Source organism: Hylobates moloch, unplaced genomic scaffold, assembly GCF_009828535.3.
Source record: "Hylobates moloch isolate HMO894 unplaced genomic scaffold, HMol_V3 SCAFFOLD_8, whole genome shotgun sequence".
Classification (NCBI taxonomy): Eukaryota; Metazoa; Chordata; class Mammalia; order Primates; family Hylobatidae; genus Hylobates; species Hylobates moloch.
Window position 1 is genome coordinate 71,693,223 of NW_026652283.1, and position 25,744 is coordinate 71,718,966.

General features: G+C 40.5%; 1 protein-coding gene across 2 annotated transcripts in view; it reads right to left on the reverse strand.

Annotated features, from left to right (window-relative positions):
- Positions 1-3,820: 3,820 nt before the first annotated feature.
- Positions 3,821-25,744, reverse strand: part of ATF6 (activating transcription factor 6) — a 226,788-nt gene continuing 204,864 nt past the window's right edge. The window contains exon 16 of one of the 2 annotated variants that reach the window (XM_032161151.2): positions 3,821-9,099. In XM_032161151.2, coding sequence (XP_032017042.1) covers positions 8,891-9,099 — 209 coding nt within the window. In that variant the 3' untranslated portion in view covers positions 3,821-8,890. Of the gene's footprint in view, positions 9,100-23,259; positions 23,419-25,744 lie in introns of those variants that run through there. The other variant, XM_032161153.2, reaches the window with a different exon arrangement.

Here is a 25,744-nt window from a genome sequence, read left to right on the forward strand (position 1 = left end):
TGGGAATTAGGAAGGGATAAGTACAAGATGCTGCTATGGCAACAAAAACAATCTTTCTATGAGTGGCCTTTTCTTTCCTTGGACTGTTTGAACCCTGCTGACTTGTACCAGATGATAAATCCTGGGAAGACGGAATCAGCCCCAACCGTGCTGCTACTTGCAATGTGCTTCTAGTTGTGCTCCCCTGGGTGGTGACCTATAGAGTCATTTAAAACAAGAGATTAAGTGTTTCAGCATCTTTCCTGCTCCTATTGTCTAAATTAAGACGAATTTCCCATTCCCCCTAGCTGGCGATTTGATGGAGATAGCCTAGTTGGATGTGTGGGGGTTGCTGTAATTCTGTCTTCCTAAAGGCTGCCAGGCGGAAGGGGACAACGTGTCGATCTCATGTGAACGAGTGGCTTAGCAGAGGAGAATTCCAGCAACTCCAGGAAACCAGAGGCAATATGGCAAAATGGATCATTTGATGTCCTGGGGCCAGCAGCCAAGTGAGTGGGTGAGATCTGTGCCCATGGCAAAGAGGCTGGCCATGAACCTCCCACCCCCAAACTCTCCTGAGAGTAGCTTGTGTCCAACTGAACTTTCTTTTTCAGGCTGACCAGAAATCTTACGCTCGCCCGGAAATGATCTTTACTCTTCTGTGGGGACAGAAGGGTGACCACATAGTCCCATGGAAGAGACAAAACTCATGTCTCTAGACATGTGAAGGATATGTCAAGGATGTTGTCTAGTTCATCTGTATGGTTTCCTACAGCTCCATGGTAGATGTCGGAGCTTCACACAACACTTAGAACTAGTGGCAAATGTTTAAATTCCAGGGCCATTGCCTCTAGCCCACTATGAAGAAATGCGGCCCAAGAATCGAAGCTCCATCGGGTGCTCAGGAAATGGAGATAACCTCGGAGGCTTCAGAAGTCAAGCAGGACACCTAGGGAAGGAGCATCTGAGATGGCTTTTGAGGTTCTCAGTTCTTCCTTTGTACCCAGTTGATGTTTGCAGAAATATGGGCTGTACTGTAAACAATTGGCAACAGTATTTTCTGTTAGCCTGGCAAGGTCCCCCTTCTAAATGGATACAGCTTTTAGGACTGACACTGCTGCACTCAATCTTACAAGATGATCCATTTACTAATATGGTGTGTTGTATTTATTTTAAAGATATATCCTTCACTTCTGAAACAAATCATTTCAATTTTGGGTCTGCAGATTAGTGATCACTTACATAAGCATCTCTATTTTATAGTCCAGCATCCACATCAGCAGTTAATGCTGCAGTGAAAACTTTCTATAGAACTTGTGATCACAGGGCAAACAGTCGATACATCCTGGGATGGAGCTGGATGTCACATTTGGGTGGGCTCTTGGATATGAGTAGAGTAGGAGAGTTGGGAGAGCCTAGGATCTTCAATTATGGAGGAGCCAGCTTGTATCCACCCCACTGGGTAACTCATCCAAGATGGGGACTACAAGGACTGAGGTCTAGAAGAATTGGTGCAGCAGCCCAGCATGGGCTCTGCATGCAGCCAGCATTGAGCGTATGCCTTCTGAGTTACTCACAGAAAACCCTCGAGTACTGCTGGACCTTGCCTCTTAAGCGACTCTCCCTTTTTCCTGAACATGCCTCAATACCCTGGTTGCCTGTGTTGTGTGGCTTGGTTTCTTCCTCACTCATTTGTCTCTTTATGACTTCAAAGGATGAACGACAATGTAGCATAGTAGAAGGAATGTGGCTTTAAAATCATGACAGACTTAATTTCAAATCTCAACTCTGCTATGTACTAGTTGTGAGATCCTGGGCAAGTTACTTAATCTCTTGTGACTATTTCTTCATCTGTAATTCACAGACATAGGTATTATTATGTCAATGATGAAGGCTTGCTGCAAAGTTCAAATGAGCTAATGCTTGTAAAGGCTTAGCATGATGTCTGGAAAGTTAAGTCCTCAATAACCATCAGCTCCTACTCTGAACTGAACTAAGAGAAGGATTCTCTTCAGGCATTTGTACAGATCATGCCGAATGAATATGATGGAGTGAAATATGCGATACGTTTCCTATGGTGAGCAAAACATTGGAAGTGATTTAAATCTCTACCAAAATTGGACCAGTTAGGTAAATTACAGGGTAAATGCTAAAGAGGCCCTCTATTTATGATACCATGTATTATATAACCCAAATGTCATTTGTGGTTACCCTTTGAGATTCAAAAATTGGCTTGAACCATATCCCACATAGAGTGAGAAGTCCCAGGGGACAATGCCATAAAGAACCATACCCCACATAGAGTGAGATGTCCCAGGGGTGGGGGGTTGGAGGAAGTTTTTATTTCCGTTTCACGTGACATCCACTGACATTTCAGTGTATGAATTATCTTGCTGTGCTGTCTTCTTCTTCACTAGTAATATCACATTGAGTCTTACCCTCAGTCTGTCACTCCCAAGGCAACGTTGATACAAAACTGTGTATTTGCTTTTAATGAAGAGTTGGGGCAATGAAGAGGATTTGCATTTCAGCATTACAGTTTGTAAAAGTCCTCTGCCCTCCTGCCACCAGGGGGTCTTTTCATGACACTCCCCTCGGGGGCTTTAGTCTCCAGCCCTATTCCTTGGTCCCATTTCTCTTTTCTGCTGTTCAACCCTCTACCCTCCAATCTCTGCTAACTTTGTCTGCAGAAGAGGTGATTTGAGGTTGGTCTCCTAGATGAGGGGGCGGGGGGGTCTCATTTTCTAAATAAGTCCATTAAAGTATGTCTGAAACAAATGTAGTTTTGCCTCTCAGAGAATGCTGATGTTATTGTAATTTTGTAATTTATGTATATGGCTCCATGGGCTGACTGTGAGCTCTTTTAGGGCATGAGCTTATGCCAGATCTACGCATTAGCAGGTGGAACAATACAGTGGTGAATAATTCACGTAATTGCCTGGGTCCAAATATTGGGTCCACTATTTTTTAATTTTTATTTTTGAGACAGGGTCTCACTCTGTCACCCAGGCAGGAGTGCAGTGATGTGATCTTGGCTCATTGCAACCTCCGCCTCCTGGGTTCAAGTGATCCTCCCACTTCAGCTCCCCATGTAGCTTGTAGCTGGGATTACAGGCACCTGCCACCATGCCTGGCTAATTTTTGTATTTTTTGTAGAGACAGGGTTTCACCATTTTGCTTAGGCTGGTCTCGAACTCCTGAGCTCAGGTGATCCACCTGTCTTGGCCTCCCAGAGCGATAGGATTAGAGGCGTGAGCCACTGCACCCGGCCAGCTCCACTACTTATTAATAACCATCTTACAAAATAGGATGTAGAGAAGATTGAAATAAGATAATATAGTTAATAAACCAGTGTCGCAGGTATTCATTGGGTGCTCAGTAAATGCCTGCATTAATTACTCCTTGATGGATCCCTTGCTGTCAGTCTGCAGTGACTAGCTTCAGGTGTGGTGGCATTTGCCATTGCAAGCTGGGAAGAGGCCTTTGGTGAGGACAAGATGCGTGACCGAGTAACCCATTTTCCTGAAGACATAGATAAAATATGATAAAATACGTGTTTTTAGATTTTTTTTCCTTGATAAGATTGTACTTTAAATATCTGGACACTTAAATAAAGGAAATTTTTACTTAATTAGGCTTGGGAGAAGAGTGGAAAATAGTTCAACAGTTTCATCTTAGCAGTAACACAAGCCACAAAGCCTTTTCAGGGTTCCTTTCCCATTACTAACCCCCCAACACTGAAGATTCATTTGGGGGCTTTTTTCTCTCTTTCTACATACAGAATAAAACAAGGTAAGTTTAAAAATTCTTTATTTGAATTTTAGAGAAATAACAGGTATTATAAAGACTTGCTTGAAAGTATGAAATAGTCTGTTGTTATTATTTCTTTAGGTTTTGCAAACCAACATCATTATTAAGGGAGAGACTGGTACATCTCTCCTCCTCATCTTTAACACGTTCTTCAATTGGCATGGGTACAACCTGAGCAAAAAGATCCTGGTGAAATGGTATCTCTAACACTCCCCCCTCAGTTCTAATGGCTCCATGGATGAAGCCCTACTGGACTTAGACCAGCCATACTTGCCAAAGTGGTAACAGGAAACCAGTGCCTCTAAGGCTAGTAGTGCATAGCAGTTTTTATCTAAAGCTTGTTTCCCCATCATCTCCTCTGTCCTGGTGACTGGCCTGGAAATTATGGCACGTATGAGTTAAAATGGATCAATATACAATTGCTGTGAAAGTCAATCTGCTAATCTCTAGCTGGGATTAACATAAAGGGGATATGCCAAGCCTCCTGGTTTATTCAACTTCGTTGAGAGCAAACAGCACAATAGTGTTGTTTGCTGGCCTTGGCAAATGATAAACTATGATTTATTTACTCCTTAGTTACCAAGCCTAATATAATTAAAAGTATTTTCATGTGCTAAATCCCTAATGCTTAAAGTTAGCAAACCAATATGTTGAGAATGGCACCCACTATGTGACAGTGGCTGGCCATGACATGGATTCATATGTAAGATCAAATTTCCTAATCAGATACCTTTGTCATTCTTCTTTCATAAATTCTATTGCATCCAATAACAGATATTAGAACAAACGCCGAAAGTTCTAGTCTTACCCAAAATAAACTGTTTAAAGCTTAGTCATTAAAAAGATAAGAACAGAACACACTTTACTTCTTTTTTTTTAGGTAGGAGAAAACTGCATTTCTTTTATGAGCATAGTTCCTTTTGGATTCTGGCAACATCTTTTTGGGTAGTCTAGTATTGTTTCCTAGGAAATTAAAAATCAATCCCAATCCCTGTGGGTGGAAGGAAATGGGAATATTCACTTCAAATGTTATTAGGGGTGGGAACAAACATTTCTTATATTTCATTCTCTTTTAGGCTTTATTCTTGTTTTTAAAAGTTATAATTGGTATTCATATTAGCAGCAACAATCCTAATTTCTGTAAGTTAAAATGACTCAGGACTGATGAAAATAACATTTTTGGTAAGGAATATAGAGTCCACAGGTGGTAATACGTGTCTATCAATTTTGGCAATTCACAATCTTATTTAAGAGGTTAATTGGTATGAAATAGCCAATAGTATGAAAAGATCTCAGTCGGCTGAAGGAAGCTGAGTCAGCCCATCAGTATGCAGTGGAAAGAGGGCTTTCATGGCTGGAAAATTTCCCATGACTTTAGAGTGAAAGGGGGCATCAGATCAGGCTCTAACTCTTTAGGCTGTGAAAGCAAAAGTGGTTACTTCTAATATGCTGTTGAAAGTGAAAGTCACTTTGAAACTTTGCAATGTGTTAGAAAGTCAAATACAATTACAAGTTTTTCCTGTAATACATTTCTGTCAAGTTTCACAACCTAAGCTTGGTAAAATGGCAAGAATCAAAAAATAGTAAGAAAGTGGCAAAGAGCTTGAAAGTTTTCCAGTTTTAACGATGCTAAATGCTGCCATGGCAGTCTCACCAGCATCTCGCTGCAGTGACTACCAGGGAATACACACTGGGGAGGAAGGTTCAGGCTAAGAAGATTTAATCAGGATGATGTCTCTTTAAAAATGATTTGAAAAATCAATTTGAATCCCAAGTTCCTTGTCTGTTTCTAAATTTACTTGGAACACTTAAGAATGACTCACATAACATTGCTTTCAAATACCTCCATGTCAACTTCTTACTGGCAAGAAATGGCAAAGAAATGCCAGTTTTGTGCTGGAACTTGTAGTCATTTAAAAAAAAATTAGATGATGCTCTGAGTTTTATAATTATGGGGGATTTTTTATTTGCGAAAACACAAATCCCACCCAAAACTCAATGTGAAGTTTCTGTACTACAAGCATAGCAAACAGCAGATTTGTTTCAAGGTTGATCCTTTCACATTAACTCCTAACTTTGGAGTTAGTTTACACTAACACTGTAACGAAGCTGTGTCCCTGTACTGCTGGGCATAAGTCAACCCCAAAGGGACAGGCTCCTAACATCTGATTCAGTAGTTAACATGAGGAAACATCCACTTACTTCCATTAAGCCTTAAAAATTTGGGACTTGCGACCAGGCAGAAAGACTATTCCCATCAGTCTCCACCATCACTTCCCAAGACTGTATGTATTATTGTCAGCCCAAAGAGCACAAAATCATCTAATAACAGGAGGACCTGCCTCCTCCATGAGTTTATCTAATTGTCTCATAAGCTTGCAAAATCCCATTTAAAATTTAATAAATAAAAAAATACACATATTACCCACAATTTCTGGCTGCAACCCCCAAAAGGCAATCCCACTAAAAAAAAAAAAAAATTAATCTGGCATGACAACTTCTCATTTCCTAAAGGGCCTTGTGCATATAAACATTAAAATAAAAACTACAATTGTGCCTAGGGATTAATTATAGCTTTGCCAGCAATTTAAAAAGTAGACTACTTCTTTGCATTTGTCAATTGCCTTTCACTCATTTCCTGAAACTCTACCCTTAGGAGAATCCTGTCCCCTCATCTCAAAGATCCATTCAAGAACAGGCAAGGACAAAGAGTAGAAGGGCTAGTGAGAGACAAAAGATGGTAAAGCTCCCAGGCTGCTCTGGGCGGCACCTCACAGGCACCCCTAGCTCTGTGGCGGAGCTGCCGGCCCTGCTACCACCTTTCTGCTCTTCAGTGGAGACTCCCTCCCAACCGCTACCCACCTTTTCACCTGGAAGACAGGGACTAATGTTGGTGAGTATGACATAACCAAAGTCTTGCATCTGAGGAGTTGGTAAAATGATCATAGAAAAAGCTGGGAATCGAGGGATGAAGTAAAAGTGAAGCGCTAAGAACAAGAAGGCCACGAGATGGGTCCTTCTCCTGTGATTCTGTCATGGAGAGGAGGGAAACTCTATTTATAATCACCCCACACAAACCAGGTTTACACTGGCCATGATAACGTATGACAGTTCCAGCAGAAGATTAGCATCTTGGGGATGACTACGTTGCCACTGTCTACTAGCCATGGTCACAGCCTCTGGTGTGGCTAATTCACATTACAGAATGGGAAGGGGCAGGGCCAGAAGAAATATCCCACGATAAGACTGCCCAGTTACCTGAAGGTCTTCTGGGCATTTGCCTTATATTCCTTGGCACCCAGTAGAAGAATGGTCCCCAGAAAAAATGGTTCTTGTCTGAAAATCACCCAGGATAGCCAAATCTAAGGGGAGTACTGTGCTGACTTGAAAAGGTTTGTAATGTGGAAAAAGAGGAAGGTTAATTAGCACTTTTCAAACTCCAGACTCCCAGGTAATACAACAATAAAGCCCTGCTTTTCCCCGCTCACAAAAGTTGAACTGATTTCCTTGGAAAGCATTTAACTAGCTTGGACAAAGAGGCACCTGTCCAGAGAGTTAGAAGTGCTGATGGTTCTTTAAAATTATTTAGGAGCCAGGCCTAATTTCACAGGCAGAAAACTAACTAGCTGCATATAATCCTTGAAAGGTTGCTATAATTTCTCTTTCCCTTTCTTGCAAGGAAAAAGAGAAACTGATTGCTATAGTGTGGAACAAGAAGAAATCTGACAAAGGCAAGTCAACTGGGGTAAGCAACAGTGTTTGTAGATGAGTTACATCCAAAAATTGAAAAGTTTTGTAGGAGAGGGAGGAAGACTCACTTTAGAAACTGAAGGGAGAACATTAGAGAGGACATCGCTGTCTGAGATCCATTTCTATGAATTCATCAAATGAAACATAATTGTCTACTATGGTGAAAAAAGAGGCATAGTACAGTAAAAATGAACACAGTTTTTTTTTTTTTTTAACCATGGGAGGACAAAAGATTTAATTCCTTCACTGTCTTTTCGTTGGAGAAACTGAAAATTATTGCCATATTATGGGATGCACTCCCTCAGCAGGAATCCACGTTCACTAATCTGCATTGTTTTAAGGAGCAAATACTTCTCAATTCTCCAGTGAAAAAACTTCTGTCTTGTTTAAGTCTAAAGTTACTTCCATGTTCCTCAGCTGAATTTGGTATAATTTCAATAGAAGAATGAATGAAAATGAAAGCTTTGTCCTGTGGTCCATGAGGACCTGGACCACATTAGTAAAGAGAAAACATAAGTATGTGTGCTAATACTTGGTGGCCTAGAGTCCTCAAAACAAACAATAGCTGTGGCTTTAATCTCATACTGCAATCACATCGAACTTTCCATCTTTTAAACATGTGTATTAATGCAGCTATCTCCTCTCTCCAAACCCCACCACTGGCCCTTCCCTTCCCTTTCTATTTTCTCAAATTTGTACCCACTCCCTGACCCCCTTTGTTTAGGTGTGAGCCACAAGTCTTAAGTAAAGATAAACTTTACCAACTGGGAGTTTTTCCTTTTATCTAAAGCTCCAAATTGTTTTGATTGTTTTGGGAGTGTTTTTGGCTTTTCTGGCTTTGAAATGTGTTTTCTCAAATAAGCACAATATCCAGAATGGGTTTGCATTAAATGAATGAAAAATTGAATCAGTGGAAACCATTTGAACATGCATGTGTGGCATAGCTTTAAATAAAATTCACTTTATGAATCAATAAGTGAAATGGCAAAAAGGAGAGGTGGATATTATTTAAAAGAAGATGACTGTTTAAACACAAAACCATCACAGAGGGAAGAGAGGTTTAGAAAGGTACAGAAAAAAAAAACCCTACACCAGGTAACATTGGAGGATGCAGGGCTACATTTGCCACTGAAGAAACATTGTTCTCTTGCGTCTGAATTCCAGTGCTTTCCAAATAGATGGGTAGATGATGAAAAATGGAGCAGCTTCTTTTATTTCTTCTTCTTTCCTCCTTGAATTCTAGTACGAGACAGTTCTCTGCCTGCCACCAAGGCAGAAAGCAGCATTTTGCTCGCCTGCTCTTCAGTCTGGCAGGGTCCCACACTCAGTTTTCCAGCATAGCTGCAGGGTGCTATTGTAATGACTCGGGGATGGTGCTGACAACGTGGGCTGCCTCTGTGGCTGCGGGAGGGGAGCCAAAGAAGGTTCTGGTTTGATTCCTCTGCTGATCTCGGAGGTAAGGAGGAACTGATGAGCTTTTGATGTGGAGGATCCTGGTGTCCATCACCTGACAGTCAATCTGCATCATCACTTCGTAGTCCTGCCCATTGATCACATTCTCTACAGACAGGAATATACACAAAGAATAAATATTCAACAGAATGTGCATCTCTGCCATAAGCTTCAGCCCCAGAAAGACAGAAATGTGCTTTAAGGGTGTGAACTGTCAGTAAACTTTCAAGGGGTGCAGAGGGACTCTTAGTAAGCAGAGCTACAAGTGGGCTGGGTGTCAGGATCGCCTGTTCTCTCCCAATTCTAGCTCCCAAACAACCTGCATTGACTAAACAAGGGCTAAAGCAACTGCCAGGGTTAATAATGCCACAGAGCATCTGTCCGCAGACATCGTATATCCTGTATGCTTTCTGTGCAGTGTATTACTCTGATCGGAGTAACTGGAACAGAAGGGGTTTTTAGTGGGGAATACAGAGAAGAATCCCTAAGTCCTCCTCCCTGCCTTCAACAATGGGAAGAAACAACTGTCAAAAGGACCAGCATTCCATGTGAATGGTAAGGAGACCCTGGCCAAGTGTGCTTAGCTCCTATTCATCAGTAATATTTCTGACTTCATCAAGACACTTCCAACTACGAACTTAAAGGTTTGCCATTAGGAGCGTGAGGTACAGTGAAAACTGACAAGTTATAGACATCTAACAATTATGCTCTTTTCCAGAGATCACTTCCCTTCCATATTGAGGCGATCTTTATTTCCAGAGTTCTTGATTCCAGGCACAAAGTGTCAAGTACAACTCCAACATGGAATTAAAGGGAGTCTACAGAACTTGCAGGTAAGCTAGAGAATATTTGCAGAAGGGAATGGGAAAACCATATAGAGTCAACATGCTTTCTACATATGGAGCAACTCATTATCATGAGTTTAAAATACACAGACACAGACTATACTCCATTCCTACTTCCTAAGAGGACAAAAGCTCTTTATTTTAGGGAGAGGACCAAATTACTCCCTGATTTGTAATTCTGGGTGGTCATTTTCCAACTCGTAGTCAATGAAACTTAGATATAAAACTGATGAGAAAATTAGATAATATTTTTCAAGCCCAGCTGAACAATCACAGCAATACAGTAAAAAGATGTGTGAACATGGAAGAATTCTGAGTAGTTAATATGGCATCTGAGTTTGCATTTTCAACCGTGAATCCAGAGCGGGGTATGGGGCTGAGGAAAAACTGCTGGTGACAGCCCAGTTCTGTACTGCCTTTCTACAAAGATGACACAGAGCCAACCAATCATTTTTAAAATTAAATGTTTGGCTTTTCCAAGACAAAGAATTGAATTTAAATGTAGAATTCTTTCTATTCTACTTTTTTTTTTTTTTAAACTTTGACATTGAGCATGCCAAGCATTACAAATCTGGAGGAAGAAAATCCAAAGTCTGACATTTGATCTTCAGATTCCATTGATATGTATGGGACAACTATGCTGTGGAGCTTGTCACTTAGGGAGCTAAAACAGGCTTTTGGAGATCATCTAGTCCAGGGTGTCCTAAATTCGGGTCTAATTTATAGACTTCAGGGAGTCTGTAAGTTCCCTGAAATCATACACAAAGTTTTGTGTGTGCATGTTTCTGGAGAGAGGGGCCATCAGATTCTGAATGGGGTCTGCGACCCCCAAAAGTTAAAAATTACTAGACAGATCTAATCTACCAATTCTAAGTGTCTTGAGCAGATGATATATTCTATTTTAAATCCAATAGAATACATAATTCCTCCACTTCTGTTGGTCACTCATTTGTTCCAATGTTTAAAATAGTCTTCATTGATGATAAATTTCCCATTACCAGTCTTGAAAATCTCTTCCATTATAGTTGAAGCTAATTTCCTTCTTTCCCAGCCTCAGCAGGGATGAAGAACAGCTGGTTGCTGCTGTGTATTAACTAACCCTACCTATTCTTTAAGACCGCTGTTATGGAAGCTTAACTCCAATTTCACAAGTAGGGCTGCTTTGCAATGGCTATTACTTATCTTTACAGAAATAAATTTGAAAGTCTATAAGTTAGCCAATGTTTCTCATCAAAGTGTTTTCCAAAAAGTAGGAGATGAAAGAAAGAAATCTTGGAAATCTTGTTAATGTGCCTGGAGTCATTTCATTTAGAACACGTGACTAAGTTCAGATTTCAAGGCGCCACACCAGTCATTTCCTTTTGGAACCATAGTCCCTCTCTCCCCATTTTAGAAAAACTGAAGGGCTGTGTGTGTGTGTGTGTGTGTGTGTGTGTGTGTGTGTGTGTATGTGTGTGTATGCGCATGCACTGTGGAAGACCAAATAATGGAAAACACATGTATCAGAGACATGCAATACACATTACTAATTTTTACTGGTTTCCTGGATTAACTCAGAATCCAGATGACAGTTTAAGATCAAGACTAGGTTCTCTAATACAGCCCAAACCACCTGCAGAAGTCATTAGAGCCCATGTGCCTGTAATGGTTTAAACTGATAACTGCGGTTTTTTAAAGCTTTAAATATCAAGAAGAGATGGAAAACCTGGGAATATAAGCTCAGATGCTTTGAGGGAAATATAAAGCTGTGATCTGATTCCAAGACTCAGGAGTTCCTAGCCATGGTTGGAATGTCATTGTCATCTTAAGCCCAACCAGAAGGAGACTCAGGCTAGGTTTGGTCTAGGTGGCTTTAGAATGGGATCTCTTCCTCACACTCTTCTTCTGAAGGTAACAAATTCTGGACCAAGGAAACTATCAGCATTGCTAGAAGACGACTCTACCAGATAGCATGTGAATGCCTGAAGCTGAAGTTGGGAAGCTCCTTCTGAGTGACAAGCTGGATAGTTCACCATTTGGAGTAACATGCCATTAGGAGTCCCAACATAGCCACATCTCTATAAAGGATAAAGGAGTCACAGCAACATTCTCTGGTCTACTCTACGAGACATTATAAAAAGGTTCTTTGGGTGGCTTAGTACTAACACCCTTGGACAGTTAGTGAGGCAATCTCATCATTACTGATGAGGCTCTAATTATTTTAATTAATGGAGGACAAACTGGAAACAGCTCGTGGTAACTCATGATCTTTGTAGGTCCCTCCCCTGGGTGGCTGGGCATCTGTTTATATAGTACGCACCCAGGAGCAGCAGAAAGTCCCCAGAACTCCTCTTAATCGTAGCAGATGAAGCTGCTGCTACCCTTTACTTTAAGACTTTGAGTTCTGGCCATCCCTGGGAAGAAAAGCACCTTCGATTGTTGCCTACAACTTGCCTGTCAGTGTGAATAAAAACTATAAGATCAAGTTTTAACCGGGGAAACAGAGAAGACTCTGGCTTAGATAGGAAGCAAAGGAAGGTCTCCTGAAAGAAAACACAGGCAGGGATGTGAGACACTGAGGACGGGCCACACACTTTCATTAAGGACCAGGTCTTCACTGCTAATATGCAGGGCTCTAGTAAAGAGAAAGCAGTAAAATCATGTGTTTTACGACAAAATAGAACATGGTCAACATTAGATTAGGGAATTGTGAGAGCTGAGTTATGTGCAAAGACTGATGAACCATTTTTGTAAATGTATACTTAATGAAAAAAGACAATGACTTATTTAGGAAAAATAGAACCAAATGGAATAGTACGGGAGTCAAAACGTTAAAGGTTCACTCTTCCATCAGCACACATTTGGGCACTACACAAATGGTTCAAATCTTATGTTCTAGGCTTTCTGAGTAAACAGAATGAGATGAACACTGAACTGAGTCAGGAAAAGGACGTAAAATATGATTAATTCAAATTCAAAATTAATCAGGCAAATAAAAAGGAAAGAGCTAAATGGCTTCAAATATGAGCACTAAACTATGATTCTGAATGCCCAGAGGGTTGGAGAAGCCAGAAAAAGTGTCTGGACATTGAAGGTGGAAAAACTCTAGGCAATGTGGAATTTCAAACAGCCTGTTAACGCGCAATAACTGAATTAAGCATGGCCTGCCAAGAGACTGTTACCTGGAAGATGACTAACACACAAGCCAGAACCTTGATCATAAACAATTAAATATCCAAAAAATTTACATGAAGTTTAATATTAAAAAGTGATAAGACTTCACCAGTACTTTACAAAGAAGCATAAATAATGAGATTTCTATTCAGAATCAAACACTAATCCTAAAAAGAGGTAGCTTTCTCTGTGACAGGTAGTGCTGCTGTATATGTGCCTGAATACCCTGGGGTGTGGGGTACACATGTGTGGGGGCATGGAAGGTAAATAAATATCCACTCACTCATGGACCACGAGAGACACCTTCAACCAAAACAAACAGAAAAACAAGGGAGGTGGGAATACAATGAACAAGGAAGTGGTAGAATGTCGTGTTTTTACTGTGGTTTCCAATAACTTCCCTAAGTTAACTCTACTATGCCATTCTTACTTCTAATTTTCAATCTGAGTCCTGGTTTTGACCATCCCTACACACCATGCACTGCATTTCTGTTAGTATTTTTTCCCTCTGCTTGGCAAACAAACAAACCCCCTCCTTTCCTGTTCTTTTCTGCCCAGTCTAATTTTCTACTTAGTCCAATTCTATTAATTCTTTGAGGCCCACTTCTTATAAACCTTCCATGGGAACTCCAATATTGACCTTTTCCCTTATAACCAATTTATAAATGTTCCATTTAATTGAATAATGTTAAAATACTTTCAGAAATGAGGTTTGGCTCCCTTAAGAAGTGCCTGGCAAAAATTGAGGTAGGGTGAAATTGAAGCTGGTCGGGAGGGTGGTAAAACTAGAGCCCCTCAGTTATAAGTGGGAAGAACGCTGAGTGAGTAACAGTCAAACTGCAGATGGGGTAAGTGCTTCCAAACTGAAGAATCTTTCTGGAGGCTTAAGGGAGAACACATGCATGGGGCAAAGAGCTTCTGGCCACCACCACGTATTCCTTTTGCTGAAATAAATTAAAAACAGTTCCTCTGACAGGAGAGATTTAGGATGGGAAGTGTCCAAAGGCAGGGAGGGAAAAAAACAGATAGCACACATTCGGCTGTGACAGAGCAGAATGTGTTCACTGTGATAAGGGTATTGTGGACACTGGGCAATGAGGATTCAGATAAGGAGAGCTTGTCTAGTTAGATGATCTATAATGATGTCACAAAACAAATGTATGGGCCTCGCTAGAACAGTGTATGTAAAAACCACCAACCTTCCAGAGCACTCTAAGTGGTCATGATGATTGAAGGGTATTACTAAAATTTAGTGAGCAGAGGTCAGGGCTGCTGGCCGTTCGGACAGCCATATGGGACAAGGACAGTCCCATATGACAACTGTCTTGTATCTCATATAATTCATGTAGGTTAAAAAGAAACTTGATTATTACTAAATTAGTCTAGAAGCTCACTGTTTTACATCTAAAGTATTTTTACATGAGTTTAATATACCCTAAATTTCCAGGAATGAAACTACTGAATAGTAATTTACTTAAGAAACACTTAGTGTTTCTGTGTGCTAAACACTGCTCATCTAATTCTTGTAACAAGCTCCTAAACGAGGAAGAATTATTATTATTCATATTTTGTAGATGAGGAAATGAAACATGGAGACATCATGGGACTAGCCACTCAGCTGGCAAATGGCAGGAGAGATTCAAACCTAAGCAGTATGGCTTCAGAATCCATTCTCACCACCATTCCACTTTGCTAGGAGCATCGTTTTTGTCTGAATTCAATCAAGAATTGTCTATCATTTCAGAAAATCACATCATCTATGGTCAAAGACGCTCTTGATATCTGAGTCACCATCAGGAACACTTGGATCAGTCTGTATTTGTTACATTCACAGTGACAGTACAGATCAGTGCAAGCGTCTGACTTGTTCACTATCTCCTAATGCAATAGAAGCATTATGATATATTATATATATATATATAATGCCTGAACATTAAATATTCATTAATTCAACAAACATTTAGTGAATTCCTACCACATGACAGGCACTGGGGGACATAGTAGTGAACAAAACAGAAAAAAAAAAAATCCTGTCCTCATGGAGCTTAATTCTTATAAAAAAAGAGAGTGAGAGGGTGGATACAGAAAATAAAGAAAGTAAGTTAGGTGTAGAGAATGATGAATAAGTGCTATGGGGGGAAAAAGCATGGAAGTTGATTAGGGAGTGAGTGTGGGGTGAGGTGGGATGGGAAAGTAGCTTGCAGTTTTAAGTGCAGGGCCCAGAGGAGGACTCTCTGAGAAGGTGACCTCTAAAGACTTAAGGAGGCAAAGGGAGAAGAGTTGCACACACGTCTGAGTTTCCAGGAGGGCATTTTAGTGGAGAGGACTGACAAGCAGTAAGAAATTGGGGTGAGGACTCATACTCTGCAGGAGAAAACAGGGCTAGAACCTGTAGGTTTGGTACTTATCTGTAGAAAAGAGATAGATGGAGCCCTGAGGCCATAGGGTATTACTCTTGGGGAGAGAATGTTGGGAATACCTGTGTTAAGAAGGAGCGGCATAATGGGAAAAGAGAAGGTTTGTGGTTCCATCAGATAATTGAGAGAGCACTTTTAACTGATAAAACCACACTCAATTTGTAACCTTCACTAATTCATTCAACAATTATATGAGCACTGATTACAGACCGGTAATGGCCACATACTGTTACAGACTCATAAAGATTTAGATTCTGTATGCAAATTAGACAGAGGGAGGATTGCCTAAAGGAAAACAGACACCACAAAATAGATCCACAAAACCATAGTCAACATTTACTGAGTGGCTTAAGAAACTGGGAGGAATTACAGAAGATGAGTTTTTTTCCCTTGTGCAGCTTACTCAAGTTCTGTGAAAGCAGAAATTCCATTTAAAATACTGGTAAATCATCAAACAAATGCATTTCCTCAGCTCTTCTCCTATGACCAAAACTCTAGTAGCACCCCCAAATCATATCTGTTCTTTTCCTTCATAGCATCTGTTACAAAGTATAATTAAACTTTGGCTTATTTGCTTATTTAATAATATGTGTCACCCCCACTAGACTATCCACTCCATAAATTCAGAGAGAACATCTGTTTTGTTCAGCACTACATGCCCAAAGCTAGCACAGTGCCTGGCACCCAGTGGATGATGAAAATATAGAACACAACCTTCAGTACTGAGAAGGCTGTCCTCTAATGCTTGCTGGTCAAGTCATCAAGAAACCCTTTGCTTTCTGAAAATTCAACCATTCTTGGCTCTAACTTGAGAAAGTGCCATCCCAGAATAGTTCCAGAAATGGTGGTTTCTGGATTTCTAATATCCTAAAATACAAATTTAGACAATACTTTGTTAAGACCTTGTCCCTAAAACACGAAGTCACTTCTCTTCAACCTCAAGCTTATCTTTTGAATTCATAACCATCAACAATGACTCTTTGAAAGGTAACTCGATGACATTTCTCCCTTGGGAAATTTAGCAGCCTATGCCACAGAGGTCTAAGGTATATAAGGTCAAGTTCCTATAATATTTTCAATCAAGTTTAGCTCCCTTAGGGCTTTTGATAGTCTTCTAGGACTATTTCGGAAATCTGGCTAATTCCATTAAAGTTCAAAGACTAATGGTATTAGATTTGCTTTTCACTGGACCTGGCTACTCTTTTCCAAAAATGCTGCCCACAACTGTGGGAGGTTTCTTCATTAGATCATAGAAAAGAATACCATTTCATCGATCTCAAATACTTCCTGAAACACCATTAAAAAGAATACAACTAACAAAATTATTACTCTTTTTCTTCAAATTGAGTTTCTAGACTACCAAACTGACATCTGATTATGTAGTTACAATTAGTGCCTCAAAAACAGAAAACAAATGAACTTCAGGTGTGTGTACAAAGAGGCCCATGAGAAGACTGGGTTGGGGTAAAAAATCATTTTGAAGGCTGAGTGAACTAGCCCTGGAACCTGATTCACTGTCCTAAACACAGCTTGGAGGTTTAGCCTGGGGTCGTCAGCTAACACAAGGAATGGCTTATTACTTTCTGGCTTCTAATGATTAAATCACTGGCACTACGTACTAGAAAACTGTTTTATGTCACAATCTGAAATTCAAGACCCATAAAAACTAAACCAATGTTCAGAAGCACGTCCCTATAACATCCAGTAACCATGAAAAAACTACCCTGAAAACAGATTAAGGACCAAACCTCTGCAATTACTACTGTTAGGCCAAAGAGTACTCTTTCTTCTGAAAAACTATGGCTCTTTAATTGCATTTAAAATCAAGGCATGGGAATTATATGTTCTTCTCAGAGTATCAAAATGGCATTCTCTGCAATATCTCTGCCCATGGTGTTGGGCAGGCTAGCTTCTACAAGGAATCACTGAATTAAATTCTAGAGCATGAAGGAACTTTAAAGCATAAGAGGAATGATACTACCAAACTACTCTCTGCCTATTAAAAAGCCTGGCGTACGTTTTACTGATAAAATGGAATCTTAAAATATTTTGGATGGTTGTCGCACCACACCACAAATATTCAGGGGAAAAATGTATTCAAAGGCTAGAATAACGGCCTTAAGTTAAAATGATTGAGATCTGACATGACATTATAATTTTAGACCAAAACCCCATAAACGGAATTCTCTTATATGCAGTCAGAAAGCAGTTTGTATAACACTGAAGACAACTGTTCTTCAAATTTGTGTTTTCATAGGAGGGAGTGTCTCTTCCTGCTACGATTTGGATATTTGACCCCTCCAAATCTCATGTTGAAATCTGATCTCTAATGTTGGAGGTGGGGCTTAATGGGAGGTATTTGGGTCATGGGGTAGATCTCTCCTGAAGAGATTAATGTTATCCCTCAGGGGTGAGCGAGTTCTTGATTTATTAGTTCCCATGGGAGCTGGTTGTTAAAGAGTCTGGCATCTTCCCTCTTTCTCTTGCTGCTTCTCTCATCATGTGATTTCTGCACACACAGGCTACCCTTCACCTTCTGCTGTGAGTAGAGGCAGCCTGAGCCCCTCACCAGAAGCAGATGCTGGCACTATGCTTCTTGTACAGCCTGCAGAACTGTGAGCTAAATAAACCTCTTTTCTTTATATATTACCCAGCCTCAGGTATTCCTTAAAGGAACACAAAACAGACTTACTACCATACCTGCACAGGTAATAAAGCCTGTTGGAGGACAAAGAAACAGGTTGGACACCCCCATTTCCAAACTCCTGAGGCCTCTCAGACACATCTACTTCTGAGCCTCAATTCAACTCAGACACACTCCTAGCAGTAATCACACTAGAATATCTGTTCCCTATGGACAGGTGTTTTTATCTGTTTATTCACCACTGAATCCCCAGTCCTTAGCACACAGAAGGCACTCAATAAATATATTTTGGAATAAATGAATGAATGAAAGGCCTTGATTGTGTAGAAATGGCCCCACAGGAGGCTGATTTAAAGAGGGTGTGGGTGACAGTGATCTCCTCTGCTAAACTCAAGAAACCGAGCTAAGCAAGAATTAGCATAAGTCAGCTGCCTCAGGAGAGACAGGCTGTCCTATAGATTCAGTTTTTAACTAGATAATTCCTTTCCCCTCCAAAAAAGGGTGAGAATGGTGTTAAGTACAGGGTGGAGACCAGGCTTACAAGTCAATGTCTGAAACATTATTTGCCATTCTGGGTCTCATGTACTCCACTGTCAGCAGTTCTCAGTCCACGCTGAACTTGGCTGCTTTTTAATCATATAATGTTCAGCAAAGCCTAGACGTTTGAGTACATTCAAGTGTTTACTTCCTTCAGTTCCTTACAACTGATCATTTTGTTGGCTTACATAAGTGAAACCAAGGAAACATCCTCATAAAGGTTTCTGGATTTATAAATAGTTTTATTGCTCTGTTTAAGTTCTGCAACATGCAGCCCTACTTGCAGGCAAGTTCCATTAACAATAGGTAAGGCCAAATATACGTTGAGAATCTGAGATCGTGAATTCAATCTCATCCTTAGATGGAATCTAATCCCCTGTTGAGTCATTTAAAATTTTACTTTTTAAAAATTTTTAAAAACGTAAATTTTATCTTTTGAAAATAAAGGTGGGGACAACAGTAGGATTCTTTAAAGTCTTGCTTAAGAGACTAATGCAGATACTACTCTCAGTAATACAATCATATGAAAAAAGTAACTGATTACTGCCTTCTTTAAACAATTCTTATAAATGACTGAAGCTCACTTTGGCATTTTCAATATTCACTTTACTCTTGCAAATGAAGTGATTAGCAAATATTAATTCTGGAAAAGAGGGGATAAAGGATTTTCTCTTTTGCTACTATTGGAAACCGATCTAGAAAAGTTGTCTAACAAAGTACTAAGAAAGGATCTTCATATCATTCAGATAAAAAGTACTGGAGGATTCATGATTGAACAGCTAGTAGGGGTCACTACCAAGTACAATTAAGGCACTGCTCTGCCACGAACTGATAATCCAAACCAAAAACATTAGGAACGTACCCTTTCTTCAGAGTCTCAAAAGGAATGGCTTAAGGTACTTTGGGAGGCTGAGGCGGGTGGATCACTTGAGGTCAGGAGTTCGAGGCCAGCCTGACCAATGTGGCGAAGCCCTGTCTCTACTAAAAATACAAAATTAGCCAGATGTGGTGGTGCACGCCTATAATCCCAGCTACTCGGGAGGCTGAGACAGGAGAATCGCTTGAACTTGGGAGGCAGAGATTGTAGTGAGCTGAGATCATGCCATTGCACTCCAACCTCAGCAAGAAGAGTGACACTCAAAAAAAAAAAAAAAAAAAAAACGTGGCTTAAGGACTATGGAACATTTTTGATTTCCATAATATGAAATAATTTGGAATATACTATCCTGCACATTAAATAATTGTTCTGTTCTGTGAATTCTGATATACTACTACTTAAGCATATAAATAGCAACATTCATGACTCTGATAACAAATGCTTTTTTTTTTAGAAATTATCGAGATTTTTGAATTATTATAAAATGGACATAGACAAGTCATCTCTTGCTATGATTACACTATTATTCTGAGCCATAAAAACGAATTCTTTTTAGTAGGTGACAGAGACTCTCCTTAAACTAACTCTAATCAGATTTCCCTAAGCCCCCTGCTAAAATGGGCCTGACCTTGGGCTTCCCTCTCTGTCCTTATAGAATCCAGTTTGAGCAAGAATCCGGCTAAAGTTTAACAAAAATCCTCCACCCTTGGTATCTGATTACCCTCGACATCTAATCACCCTGGCCTGCCTTCAGCAAGAATTCTGTTGAGTCTGTCTAGCAAGAATCTCCCATACCTTTGATGTTTCCACTTAGTAATTTTCCATCTACTGACCCCCACACCTTGCTCCTTGGCTACAAATCCCTACTTGTCCTTGTCAGAGTCAGACTCCAGCCCAATCTCTCTCCCACACTGCAAGACTCCACTGCCGTAATCCTTGTATTGTTCCCATAGCCTCCCTTGAATAAAGTCCTCTCTATTGTCTTCAACAAGTGCCATGAATAATTTTTCTTTAACACAAGGAAATCACTGCTCTTAGTCCTATTTGTATTTCTTTCAGAAAATGGAAGCAGTCATTCTTAGACATATACTGAGTGAATTCTGGTGCTATAGCTCTGTAGGTAACAAGCCAAATGGTATTTTAGAAAATTGAAAAGTGAATTAACCATAAAATGCTCTGATGAATAAATGTCGTATCTTACTTGCCTAGGAAAGAGAAAGAACAGAGAGTGAAGGATAACAGCCAGGGATGGAGTTCAGGGGAGAGAAGGTTTTTGCTTTCATTTGTTTTAGAAACTAAAATCACAAAATCAGTGATTTTTTGTTGGTTTTTTAGAAGACCTGCCACATTAAAAATTATAAATACTCAATGAAAAATGGGCAAAATTGAGTAAATATCACATTCCAGTGTTCCATTTAACTGTGAAGATAACAAACACTGCTGAAAACCAAAAACTAGGCCTGCTCCATCCCCCAAGGGCTTTGCAGAATGTATGCAACACATGCTCTGAGAATAGCTTGGAGACCAAATTCCCAGAGATTCCTGGTTTAACTATGGAACTCAAACCATAAAGAGATTTTTTAGCAAGGATGTCATTTTGACTTTTTGAACTCCAGGGAGTTTCTCATGCTCTCTTATGGAATAATTCCTAATAGGTGGCACTGATACAGCAAAAACATAGTCTTTCTGGAGGATCCATAGTTGTATCGCTGGAGTGTTAACACCAGGGTTAAAATCAAAGAGAATTCTTCCCCAGGCTCCTCCTAATATTCACTTCTGTTTCATAAAGGCTCCAGGGGCTAGGTGTAGTGGCTCACGCCTGTAATTCCCAGCACTTTGGGAGGCCAAAGCAGGCAGACTGCTTGAGCCCAGGAGTTCGAGAGCAGCTGGGGCAACATGGAGTAATCCTGTGTCTATGAAAAATACAAAAATTAGCTGGGCATGATGGTTTGTGTCTGTAGTCCCAGCTACTCAGGAGGCTAACACCTGAGCTTGGGAGGTTGAGGCTGCAGAAAGCTGAGATCTAGCCACTGCACTCCAGCCTGGGTGACAGACTGACACCCTGTCTCAAAACAAAACAAAACAAAACAAAACAAAACAAAAACAGACTCTGTAGGTCCGAAGTCAGGTACTCAACAGCATCTTACGTAAGTACTTAAGCCGGAGACATAGAAATGTGCTCATCAAAGCAGGTGGCCAAGGGCTGAATGTCCCAGGGTGGTATCAGGGCAGGGATTGTTCAGATGAGATGTCTAACCAAATTCCCGATTATTTGTGATTCATTGAGCCAGCACAGCTTCTATCTTTAAGCAATTTACAATCAAGTTGGTAGGTAAAATACATATGGAAGAAAAATACTAGCAACAGTTCACAAGACCAGATATGAAAAATTATAGGAAAATATGACAGTATGCCTATATCTGACACAAATTAACAAATAGTAAACTTGTTATTAGGATCCCACTTGTAGTTTTGTTGTAAAAGATAATTATACTATCTCCCAGTGAAAAGTCATTCAAGAATAAACGCAGTAAGGATGGGATGGTGTTTTGGAAACTGCAAGACTTATCTGTGAAGTCCAAACATACTGGACTGGCATAGTGACAGCAGTAATGATTATGGTAAATTAAGGAAACTTCTGTCCAAACAAAGAAATTAATAGAACTGCCTTTAACCCAAGTGCAGATATATAAAAGTGCTCAAGGGTAAGGAGAAATAAAGAGATTTCCCACGGAGGCCAGAAGCAATGTGGGGGCTGGATGTGGTGGCTCACGCCTGTGGTCCTGGCACTCTGGGGGGCCGAGGCGGGTTGATCACTTCGGGCTGGGAGTTCGAGACCAGTCTGGCCAACATGGCGAAACATATGAAAAATACAACAGACAAACCAACCAACCAACTCAGTGACAACAAAACAGGTCTACCCTGGAGTCATACTCTAATTTTTTCTATTTTCCTCCCTTTCTGATCCTTTATCCCACTTTCTTTTTCTGCCTCTTCCTTTTTCTTCTTCTTTGTCAAATAGAGGATTGAGTTATTATCACTGATCCATATAAAGTCCCTCTCTCATTTATTTTAATTCCCACCCCCATTTCTATTCCCCGACTTCCCATGTGCAACCTTCCTAATATGTTTGATACGCATCTTTTTGTTTGTATGTATTTTTAGAAAATGTTTATTGTTTTTGTGTGCAAAAAAAATTAATAAAATTATTTTTTGTTAAAAAAAAAAGAGATTAATTCCTTCTGGAGCAAATCGGGAATGGAATAAGAAGAAGGTGACTGAAGGCATTGGTGTTTTGTTTTATTTTGTTTTCAAATAAATGCTTTGGTTTAAATTACTGACAGGATCCCAACTTCTGTAATTAACTTGCCATTCTTACTTTTGCAGACTTGTTCTATCTTGCCATCATCTGCACGTTCACGTTATCATAAGCCATGTGCAGCATATAATAGAAATGAGAATTACAAACCTTACTCAAGTTGTGTATTTAAGAGCTAGTATGTGTAAAGGAGCTTAGGACGGTGCCTCCTGTTCTTAAGGATATGGACACCACCTCAAAATAACTGTATTTTACTCTCTACAGAGGGAATTTTTAACGAAGAAATGAACCAGGCTGAGACACAATGCCAGACACTGCATTTAACCTTCTTTGCCAAAACTTGTACAGAGCTGGATAACCAATGGCCTGACTTGTTGGTGCACTTCTTTTAGGTTTGATTACCACGTGCAGATTTAATTCAGAGTGACAGAGTGCTAGGCCATGTTGTACAACTACTTCCTTTCCTGACCCCCAGACACCATTATTGCATATTTAGTTCCCTGGCCTTAAGTGGTCCTGTCTTCTGGTTTCTTTGCCCATTGGATAACTCTGAGGAGGCAGTGGTGAGAGCTTCCTTGCAGCAGAGGCTGCACGAGATTAGAAGACACATGAGATCCTTGACATGCTTGCTGATCCTGCAATATAACACAGTGAGATGACACGGCTACATTTTGCACAAATGTAGGGGAAAGAATCAAACAGATGGTAATGATGATAAAAGAAGAGTTACAGAAATACCCATGTGTAGTTTATCTACAGAACAAACTGCATACCTTGTATGCATAGAACTGAACAAATTACAAAGAAAACCAGGCATTTCATTCATCCACGAGATGGATTCAAGATTAGAGCTGTGAAGAGCTCTGAAATGACATGGTCCCTTCATTGTGGACATTAAGAATCTGAGGCCCAGAAACACCTGGGTTTATTTTAAGTTCTGTAACTTATTCTCATTATTTCTGCTGCTTGGAGACAGTCCAAGGGAAGGACTGCTCTTCATCCTCTATGATATAGTAACTGACGAAAAACATTATTTTAAAAGTGCAAATTACACAAAACTACCTTATTTAGCTGAGTTTTATTTCAGAACTTTACTTACAACTTTTTCCAATTCTGGCCTAACTGGGCGCCAAACTGCATGTGGATCAGAAGACCAGTCTTGGTTTTAGCTTTGATGCTGCTACACCATATTATTTTGGGGAAACTCACTTAGCTTCTTTGACTTTCTATTTTCTAATCTGTTTTCATTCATCAAATATTTATTGAGTGCCTGCTATGTGCCCGGTATGTTATAGGTGCTGGAGTGGAGAAGTGAACAACAAAACAGATGAAAGCCCTACCCTCACAGCATTCACATTCTAGTGAGCGGACGGTAAGCGAGAGAAGTAAGTAAATATACAGTATGTTTGAAAATGACAAAGACTAAGAATAAAACTAAAGCATGGAAGGTGGATATGAAATGTTAGGGGCTAGACTGGAATTTTGCAAAGAGTGGTCTGGGAAGTCCTGACCAGCAAGATGGCTTTTTGTGTGAGTGTGAAAAGGTGATTTTTTGTTTGAGACCTGGCAGAACTGAGGGAGCTAGTCGAGCAGGTGTCTGGGGAGAGGGCATTACATATAGAGGGCACGGCAGGTATAGAGGCCCTGAGGCAGGAGCGTGCCCTGAGTATCTGAGGAATAGTAAGGTGACCAGTGTGACTGAAGCAGAGAGAATCAAGGGAAGAGCAGGAGGCGATGAGGCTGGAGAGGAAACCAGTGGACCAGTCTCCTTACAGGTTGTATTAGTCACACTGCTATGAAGAAATACCTGAGACTGGATAATTTATAAAAGAAAGAGGTTTAATTGACTCACAGTTCCACATTGCTGGGGAGGCCTCAGGAAACTTATAATCATGGCAGAAGGCAAAGCGGAAGCAGGCACCCTTTTCACAAGGGGGCAGGACTGAGTTAGAACAAGCAGGGAAAATGCCAGATGCTTATAAAACCATCAGATCTCGTGAGACTCGCTATCATGAGAACTGCATGGGGGAAACAGCCCCCATGATCCAATTACCTCCACCTGGTCTCAACCTTGACATGTGGGAATTATAATTCAAGATGAGGTTTTGGGGCTGGGCGCAGTGGCTCATGCCTGTAATTCCAGCATTTTGGGAGGCCGAAGCGGGTGGATCACGAGGTCAGGAAATGGTGACCAGCATGGCCAACATAGTGAAACCCCGTCTCTACTAAAAATACAAAAATTAGCCGGGTGTCACGGTGCATGCCTGTAATCCCAGCTACTTGGGAGGCTGAGGCAGGAGAATCACTTGAACCCTGGAGGTGGAGGTTGCAGTGAACCAAGATTGTGCCACTGCACTCCAGCCTGGGTGACAGAGTAAGGCTCTGTCTCAAAAAAAAAAAAAAAAAGATGAGGTTTTGGGTGAGGACACAGCCAAACCGTATCACAGGTCACACAGATTTGGGCCTTGATTCTAGACAGATGCGATACGATTGGAAGGTTGGAGCAGTAGCATCATGAACTGACTTAAATTTTAATAAGTTCACATTGATTAGTGCCTTGCTTATTTCAAAGTGTGTGATAATCCCTGATATTTCCAAAGTTCTTAAGGATTAAATATGATGATGTTTGTGGAGGACTTTCAGGATGTCAAGTGATATAAAATGGGAGTAATTGTGATTGTGTGGAGTCAGTGTGTGTGGCACAGTGGACAGACATCAGGCTTTGGAATCACAGACTTCATCTATAACATGGGGATATTAATACCTAGCCCACACGGTGGTTCCAAGAGTTAATAATGTCAAGTACTGTACCTATCACATGCAACACACCCCTCTGAATACTGCAAGAACTGAAAGGTGTCACTGCGTTCTGGAGCACAGGAAAGACCCCAGCCATCCTGGGGTCTAGCCCTTACCTTCCACTGCCTCGCAGTCTTATGGAGAAGAAATAAACTACATTCT